General features: G+C 44.8%; 1 gene segment (V, D, J or C); it reads right to left on the bottom strand.

The window, feature by feature from the left end:
- Positions 1 to 344: 344 nt before the first annotated feature.
- LOC144484231 (T cell receptor alpha variable 38-2/delta variable 8-like) lies at positions 345 to 817 on the bottom strand. The segment is given in 2 exon segments: positions 345 to 661; positions 772 to 817. Coding segments are annotated over 2 exon segments (363 nt in total).
- Positions 818 to 10,058: the final 9,241 nt, after the last annotated feature.

The following is a 10,058-nucleotide window of genomic DNA, read 5'->3' as shown; positions in this document are numbered from 1 at the left end:
TCTCTTTCAATATCAACCCCAGATCACCACCAACTGGCCTCAGAGAACCAGAGACAGACACGGAGGTGAGGCAAGAGCATCCCGGGGGAAGAGAACAAGTTATTAAGGGCGGGATTTCGAACGGGTGTCTTCTAATGTGATTCTGCGATGATCTGTTTGTCTGATTGAATTCTGAAGTTTGTTTTCTCAGTCTCTCCTGGGAACAGTTTCATTCGAGGTGAGTTTGGTTTCCTTTCGCTGCACATTGCGGCTGCATCTACTACAATCCTCCACAGACCCCAACAGACAGCAGCTGCACTCTGCAGTGAAAGGCAGTTTTTGTACAGGGCTGAGCTTGCTTTATATCACTGTGCGTCTGAAAGCGCGCAGTAATACGCGGCGGCGTCAGTCAGCTTCAGACCCGAGATGGATAAACTGGTAAATTTATTCTCGGTCTGAAGTTCAGCAAAGAAACGGTTTTTGGCAAAATAGGCTTTATCTTCACCGCTGCCCGAGCCTTTCCACAATATGAACTCAGGCTGTGAGTCTGGGTACTGCCGGTACCAGTATAGATAGTAGTAGCTCATTTCAGTATCATATTTACAATGTAAAGTTAACGTTTCTCCTTCTGCCCTAACTTCTGAGGACGGCGACTGAGTGACAGAATCTCCATGAATCAGATCTGAAAAACAAATATAAGAATATCTGACCGACCACTGTTGAAAATTTTGTTTCAGATCATGTTTCAAAAATATTTTTTAAAAAGTTGAAATGTGTTTGGTCCACATTTACCTGTCAGACATATTGCCCACACAACCCAGATGCTGAGCAGCCGCATTGTCTCTGTCCACTCTGTAAAAAGGGAGTTGGGGATTTTGAAGACACCCGTTCTAAACCCCGCCCTCAATAATCTGCTGATGCCTCAGGATGTTCTGACTTCACTTCCTGGTGTTCCCAGTGACAGTTTGAATCGGCAGGCCGGTGAGCTGGCTGTCAGAGCTGGGTAACAGTCAGTGCTTTATGGGGGGAATATTTCCATTTACACAGCAGATGATGACAGTTAAACCCGATTCTGATTATTGTGACTCAGGCTTGCTCCAGAATTTGGATCATTCAGGATCAATCCGTTTATTTAAATCTTACCATCAGGGGAGTGGCTCAGCCGTGACTGCGAGATTTATCTCATGAAACACTGTGGCAATTATTGAACAATTACTGTATTGTATGTCGGAGTGGCTGATTGACTCGCCAGGCTGTTTTTTTTTAAACCCTACAGTGCAGAAGGAGGCCATTCGGCCCATCGAGTCTGCACCGACCACAATCCCACCCAGGCCCTACCCCCATATCCCTATATATTTACCCACGAATCCCGCTAACCTACACATCTCAGGACACTAAGGGGCAATTTCAGCATGGCCAATCAACCTAACCAGCACATCTTTGGACTGTGGGAGGAAACCGGAGCACCCGGAGGAAATCCACGCAGACACGAGGAGAATGTGGAAACTCCACACAGACAGTGACCCAAGCCGGGAATCGAACCTAGGTCCCTGGAGCTGTGAAGCAGCAGTACTAACCACTGTGCTACCGTGCCGCTTTGTGGCACATTGGCAACGTCCCTGTCTTTCGAAGAGAAACTCCCAATTCAAGAGCAAAGTGAGGACCCGTTGGTGAAGGAATGAGCGGTTATACAGCCCTTCCACCGTCTGAACATCAGTTATGGAATCCTTCCCACCATAGTTCAAAGGAAAGAACGTGTGTTTGTGGCGAGATACTTCAAAGGTATTCCTGTCGCATTAGAGCAACGATACCAGCTGTCACTGTACATTCAGTGGAACAATCTTGAAGTATAAACACTTTTACTAATGTATGGAGGATTCATCTCAATGACACCTCTGTTTACAATTAGCATCTACAATGGGGTTAGTTATCGTTTTTACAATGAGCCATGATCTTCGGAGATTGGAATTTTTCCAAAGAGGGAATAATGTCAGCGCTTCCAATAACTCGACACTCAGGTGTTCAAAGCACGGGAGCAAAGTTCAGACAGCAGGTTAACAGTCCCCAGGAGATATGCAAAGCTAGTTCTCATTAACTACAATTAAATACCAGCCGGCTAGGAAACCCATTCTGTGTCACTTCCACTCATAAATGAAATGAACATAGTGCTGAGATGGTTACAGTGCAATAATTCAGAAAGCTGCTCTCAAAGTGGGTTTTTCGTTCACATTTTCACATCCTTTCCCACATCAGAAACACGCCTTCTCTCACTCGCTCTGCCCTCTGACTAATATCAAGCTCCAATCCTTCCACATGCCGATGATTTTGTGATGATTATTGACCTCTTTACCTTCTCCAAAATATTGAGGCAAATTGGGTTCAAGCATTTAACTTAGCATAGACTCTCTACAGTGCAGAAGGAGGCCATTCGTCCCATCGAGTCTGCACCGATCACAATCCCACCCAGGCCCTATTCCCGTAACCCAACTTTTTATCCCGCTAACCCCCCCCCCCCCCCCCCCCTAACACTAAGACGCAATTTAACATGGCGAATCAACCTAACCCGCACATCTTTGGACTGTGGAGGGAACCGGAGCACCCGGAGGAAACCCATGCAGACACAGGGAGAATGTGCAGATTCCACACAGACAGTGACCCATGGCCAGAATTGAACACGGGTCCCTGGCGCTGTGAGGCAGCAGTGCTAGCCGCTGTGCCACCGTACAATCCCACGGAGGGGAAGAGAAGAATAGAAGAGGAGGAAGAAAAGAGGATAGTATATTTGGTTATTCAATGGCTTGTCCTGACAGTTTCCTTTTGTGACTCACTGAAGTTTTTCCAGACTGAATTAAGATGCTGAGCAGAAAATTAGGTTTTGAATCGTTAAACTAAATATTGGAAAAACGTAAAATTACCGGTGAAAAGTGGAAACTGGAGATGGGAGGGACGGAGTAGGAAATTAAATTGAAAGCAACAAGGACATTTAATATAAAACAAATAAGGTTCCGCAGCTGTAATTGTGGAGTCTATTCTTAATATGTTGACTATTGAGATCATAAAGTAATGTAGTTCTACGAGTGGACCTCACTAGCTTTTGTTGTACTTTGTATTTATTGCAGGTTATGAACGATCCCTTTGGCTATCGCACCGCAGTGTGAACTATTGCTGTTGTTCACCAGTGTGAGAGCGCCCTCTGCTGAGCAATCACTGGATTTGTCGCTGTGGCATTTTGACCGGGACCCACTACGTCTCTGCAGCAAAATGGGACTCATGGCACTGAAATACACAGCGATGTCGGAAATCAGGACTTTGCTAATCGGTATCTCTGTGATCTTTGTAATTTTACGAAACTTTGATCTGCACATTTGAGCTTGCAGTTTGTTATCCCTCTGAAGGGATAAAGCATGACGGAGATGGGTACTCAGCAACAGTTGGGTATCCTCGTGCGTCAGTCGCTGAAAGTAAACGTGCAGGTACAGCAGGCAGTAAAGAAGGCAAATGGTATGTTACCCGTCATAGCAAGGGTATTTGAGTATAGGAAAAGGGATGTTTTGCTGTAATTGTATCGGGAGTTCAGAAGAGTGAGAGGGGACCTCATAGAAACTAATAAAATGCAAAGAGGATTAGACGGAGTAGATTCAGAAAGAATGTTCTCGATAGTGGGGAAGTCCAGATCTAGGGGTCACAGACTGAGGTAAGGTTTAAACCTTTTGAGACTCAGGTGAGGAGAAGTTTCTTCACCCGGAGAGTGGTGAACGTGTGGAATTCACTGCCACTCAAAGAATTTGAGGCCAAACGTTTGTGTGATTTCTAGAAGAAAGTAGATATAGCTCTTGGGGCCAAATGGATAAAGGGATATTGGGGAGGGCAGGATCAGGAGATTGACTTTGATGAGCCATGATCAAAATGAATGGTGGGGCAGTTTCAAAGGGCCGACTGGCCTGCTCCTGAGTCTAGTTACTATGTTTCTATATCGATGTTTCTATGCACTATGGAAGATCCATGATGTGGAGATGCCGGCGTTGTACAGGAATAGGCAAAGTTAGAAGTCTCACAGCACCAGGTCAAAGTTAACCGGGTGACTTATCTGATGAAGGAACAGGGTTCCGAAAGCTCGTGATTCCAAATATATCTGCTGGCCTTTAACCCGGTGTTGTGACACTTCTTACTTTGGAAGATGCCAGTGGTGTTGACCCTAACAGAACACATAATCTCAGTCTTAAATTAGCGCTCGTTTATTCTGAGTGTATCCCTTCTGTCCCTACACTCTCCCACGAGGGGAAACATCCTCTCAGCATTTACACTCTCAAGCCCCTCAATAATCCCATATGTTTCAATGACATCACATCCCATTTTTCTAAATTCCAGTGAGTAGAGTCCCAACGTGTTTAATCTTTGCTCATAAGACAATCCATCCATACCGGGGATCAGCCTTGTGAACGTTCTCTGAACTACCTCCAATGAAATAATATATGTCCTCAAATAAAGAGACAAAAGCTGCTTACGGAACGCCAGATGCGGTCTCACCAGTACCTTGTACAGTTGCAGCAAGACTTCCCTATTCTTACAATCCAACCCCCTTGATATAAAGACCAACATCCCATGAGCATTCCTGATTACCTGCTGCATATGTCTGCTCATTTTCTGTATTTCATGTACAAGTACCCCTAAGTCCCTTTGTGTGGCAGCTTTACACAGTTTCCCTATTTGCATAATACTCTGTTCTTTTGTTCTCCCTTCCAAAATGAACATTTTTCCCCACATTAAACTCCTTTTTCGAACTTACCGCTGAATTAAAAAACCTATCAATATCTCTCTCAACTATTTATATCCCTGTCGTAACTTGCTTTTTCCACCTATTTTTGTGTCTGCAACTTTTGCTACAGTATATATGCTTCCTCCCTCCAAGTCATGAACATTTATTGTATAGAGTTGTCGTCCCAGCACTAATTCCTCTGGAACCCCACCGGTACACGTCCCGAACTGAAAACCCCTGTATTTTTGCCTCTCACAGAGGATTTCCATCACTGCAGAGTTACAGACTCAGGAAGGGTCATGGGGAACCGTCCCGCTTCGATTCTCGTCATTATCTCAGTTCTCAGTAAGTAACTCCTGGGGCAAAGGGTGTCAAAGGATATGGGGGGAAGGTGAGAACAGGTTATGGAATTGGATAATCAGCCGTAATCATAATGATTGGCCGAACAGGCTCTAAGTGCCGAATTGCATACTCCTGCTCCTATTCTCCAAGTTCGAAATATTTCCTTCCCTTTAAGCCGGATATCATTGCTGGTAAAATATGAGGGATGGTTTAATGACAATTTGGTTTGTAAATATTAGGCTGCTGCTAATTGTTTTTACCTTTACTATAATTTTACATTAGACTGGAGTCACCAAGACACAGTGGAGCACCCGGTTGCCGAATAAACAGTTGAAGAGGATCGTAATGTCACAATAACCTGCAAATTTAAGACAAGTGATTCCAACCCTTATGTGTACTGGTACAGTCAGAGTCCCGGGCAGTCTCCACAGTACATGCTTCACATTCTGGGTGTGAAAATGTACAGACACGCCGACATTAGCGACCGCTTTTCAGCTACATTAAATAAAACTGCCAAGATCACCGAGCTGACGATCGGCAACACACTCATGACTGAAAGTGCGGTATATTTCTGTTCCTTGGAGTCCACACTGCTACAGATATAGCAAGTCCCATACCAAAACTCCACAGTAAGAGTTCCAGTTAGTGCTCCGGAGAGGGCGCTGTCACACCGATAGACAGAAACAACAAAGGTAAAGTCGATATCGTCCCAGATGACCACAGGCTGGTGGTGATTTAAACTGAGGTTCAGATGACACCTAAAACGAGGGGTAAGCTTGAGAAGGCGGCACCTTCATGAATAACCTCAGCTGGTATGGGAATTGAATCTGCACTGTAAGTGGCTGCTTTCCGTCATAATTCAACAGTGCAGCCAACTGAGCTGAAAGGACCCCCGAAGGAAAAACGAATCCAATCCCCACAGTGATAGACACAGTAAGGAACCGTTGTGAAATTGTAACAAAAACAACCTCCTCCACAGTACGCCGGATATGATCCCACTCATGTCCTCGCCAACTAACGCATTAACTCCATTTTTTAGATTGAAATCACCTCGCATAAAACGACAATGTTCTCATTACTTGCTGTGTCTGTTTACTAGCGTTTATGATTCACACACTAGGACACGCAGATCCCCTGAGTCTCAGACTTCTGCAATCTCTCACTATTTGGGTATTTATATTATTTCAACTTCTTACTGCCAACATTAATTATGTCACATTTGCTCACATTAAACTTCATTCTACAGGTCTGTGTCCACTCATTTAACGTATCTATCTCTCTTTGTAAACGCCTAACGTTCTCTTCAGCATTTATTTTCCTAGATATATTGGTGGTCAGTAGATTTAGCACCAGACCTTCGGTGTGCCATCAAATCATTTGTACACCACTCAACACATCCTGAAAACCGGAAAAAACAATTTAATGTTCGTTGTTTGTGTGCATCTGAATTCCAGCAAATCGTTATAGAAATCGCATGATGGGAGGCCTGGTGACATTATCACCAGAAAACTAATCCAGAAAACCAGCTAATGTCTGGGGACGCGGATTCGAATCCCGTCACGGTAGATGGTGTAATCTAAATTCAATAAACAGATCTGCAATTTAGAATCTACTGATGACCATGAAACCATCTTCGATTGATGAAAAACCCCATTTGGTTCACAAATGGCCTTGAGGGAAAGAAATCTACCGTCCTTACCTGGTCTGGTCTACATGGGATTCCAGAGCGAAAGCAATGTGGTTGACTCTCAGCTGCCCGCTGTAATGGACTAGCAAGCCACACAGTTCAAGGGCAACGAGGGATGGGCAATAAATGCTGGCCGGCCAGCGACGTCCATATCCCACAAATGACTTAAAAAAAGAACCCCGGGCCACTGCCGATTCAAGCGGTGAAACAGGAAAATATTTCAAATATCTCAGGGCAGACATCGTGGGTCAGAGAGAACATAATGTTTTCGGGATTGCATCTGGCTGCGTTACCGCCAGTTGTTTAGCGATAATTTTCAGTTGATAACAGGGAAGAACGTGGGACCACAGTGCCCTCTCAGGGCATCTCCAGCCGGAAGAATTGACACTGTCAGAACAGTGAGCAGGGTGTAAATTTATTTATGAGGCAAGATCCAATAACAGATCTTCACGAGCTGGTTATCAAACCATAAACTGTCGAACTATCAAGGAAGTTTGACTGAAGTTAAAACAAACGCCGTTTTACATCATTTCTGAGTCATTTCAGTTATGATTTCACCAGATTTTTAACTCTATGCATCACACTCATTATTTTTTATTTTCCTCCTCTTCTCTTTCCATTGATTCAAAATCTTCTGTGCTCTTTACGCATTCTTATTGTACCTCTATTCTGGATCTTTCACTCATTCCGATTTTGCATGTTAACTTCATTTTACGACTATATTTTCAATTCTCTTCATTTAAACCTGTTTAAATTTTCGGTTTCTGGATGTGTTTTCATCTCTTTCTCCCGACCCATGGAATTTACGACCACGCATATTGAAACGTCAATATTCCAGACACGGTGGAGTGGATTTTGTGCACGGGAACTCCCTGCGTTTGTCACACTGTGCCTTACGGCGCAGAGATATGTGGCAGAGTCTGTAACTCGCGCGGTTCCCACAGTCAGGATGCTGAATTTGCTGCCTCCCTCGATTGAAGCAGTGATCCTCACGCGTTGACCGGTTCCTCTGGTGGCCATCATCAGATGCTGCAGTGACTGGTTCGGGAGCTGTTCGTACCAATGCAGGACGCTAAAAGCAATGAAGATAGTGCAGTTCATGGATATGTTTCCCGCTTCACTGAAAACCATCCGCGGAGGGATCTGCAGCAACTCATCTTCCTCAGTTACCTTCGCGCAGATCAGAGTGAAAAACAGCAGAAAGCCGATGTGAATCGTCAACATTCTCAGTTGACACGCAATACCGAGATCTGCATAGATCCAGGGGATGAAAATTATGATCAGAAAAATTAACCGGGTGCCAAATACACGCTTCGGGTTCAATTCGGTAATATGTTAATGTTGAATTAAGAAAAGAAACTGAGTATCCCTTCAACTACCCACACAGCCTCTGAGCACACACCTGAGCCTTTCACATTACATATTGTCTTATACCGCCGTCTGGTGGTGTATACTGGTAATTCCAGGACACAATTGTTCACTTGAACCAGAGCAGCTATTCTTTCCTTCCTATTATAGTTCTTTGCTTTCGGGAGAGTTTACAGCAAGCACACGATTTCGCGCATTTTGTTCTCTAATTCTTGCTAAAGCTTTCTTAAGGGTGGAACGGTGACACAGTGGTTAGCACTGCAGCCTCACAGCGCCAGGGACACCTGATCGATTCCTGACTTGTGTCGCGTGGAGTTTGCACATTCTCCCCGTGGGTTTCTCCGGATTCTCCTTTGTCTCCCACAGTCCAAAGATTCGCGAGTTAGGTGGATTGCACATGCTAAATTGGGACTAGCTCGGGTAAATGCAGGGGTTATGGGAATAGGGCCTGGGTGGGGTTGTGGTTGGTGCAGACTCGATTGGTCGCGTGGCCTCCTTCTGCACTGTAGGATTCAATAATTCCACACTGAGACACCCCTCGGTGTGACAAGGTGAGGGTCCTGAAATTAGTCCTATAGTATCATTTTTATAGTTTGAACTGGTCTATTTTTCGAATAAATGTGAAGTAAGGTAAAGTCACCATTGTCCCAGCTGACAATAGACTGGCGGTGATTGAACTTGAGGATCACCACATCTCCGGCAGGGTGTAAGGGCTGAGAAAGTAGTGCCATCATGAACAATAAAGGCCGGTACAGGAATTACTGTACCGTCGCTCTGCATTCTTCACAGGTCGTCCAGCAAACTGAGCAAACCGACAGCCTAACATACCAACAGAAATAGCAACATTGAAAACACTTAATAATACACTTTTAAAATATAAGTTTGACATTCGTGTTAAAATATGTTCTGTTTCAGCATTTGTGACTTCAATCAGATTTTTTTCAATAAATGTACCGAATTTCACATCGTCTCCCTCTGCCCACTGGTGGCGGCCATAACGTGGAGCTGCCAGCGTTGGACTGGGGTAAGCACGGTAAGAAGTCTCACAACACTGGGTTAATGTCCAACAGGTTTATTTGATAGCACAAGCTTTTGCAATGTCTCTCCTTCCTCGGTGAGCGAGGAGTTGTGTTCAGAAACAGGGCATACATAGATACAGACTCAACTTACAAGGTAATGGTTGGAATGCGAGTCTTTGCAGGTAATCAAGTCTTAAAGGTACAAACAATGTGAGCGGAGAGAGGGTTAAGCACAGGTTAAAGAAGTGTGTGTTGTCTGCAGCCAGGACAGTTAGTGAGATTTTGCAAAACCAGGCAAGTCGTGGGGGTTCACAGAAAATGTAACATAAACCCAGGATCCCGGTTGAGGCCGTCTTCATATGTGCGGAAATTGGCTATCAGTTTTTGCTCGGCGGTTCTGCGTTGTTGTGTCGTGAAGGCCGCCCTGGAGAACGCTTACCCGAAGATCAGAGGCTGAATGACCGTGACTGCTGAAGTGTTCCCCGACAGGAAGTGAACACTCCTGCCAGATGATTGTCGAGCGGTTTTCATTCATCCATTTTCGGAGCCTCTGCACGTTCTCGCAATGTAGCAAGGTGACGCTGTACTTAACGCCGTCAACTGCCAATCTCCAGATCTACATCTCATCCGCTTCATACTGGACCGCAACGTCTTCACCTTCAACAACCAGTTCTTCATCCAGACACACGAAACAGCCATGGGGACCAAATTCGCACCTCAATATGCCAACATCTTCATGCACGGGTTCGAACAAGACTTCTTCACCGCACAGGACCTTCAACCGATGCTATACACTAGATACATCGATGACATTTTCTTCCTTTGGACTCATGGCGAACAGCCACCGAAACAACTATATGATGACATCAACAAGTTCCACCCCACCATCAGACTCACCATGGACGAC

The sequence above is a fragment of the Mustelus asterias genome, unplaced genomic scaffold (assembly GCF_964213995.1).
Source record: "Mustelus asterias unplaced genomic scaffold, sMusAst1.hap1.1 HAP1_SCAFFOLD_96, whole genome shotgun sequence".
NCBI lineage: Eukaryota > Metazoa > Chordata > Chondrichthyes > Carcharhiniformes > Triakidae > Mustelus > Mustelus asterias.
The sequence above is the reverse complement of the archived record's forward strand: the minus strand, read 5'-3'. Positions and strand labels throughout refer to the sequence as shown.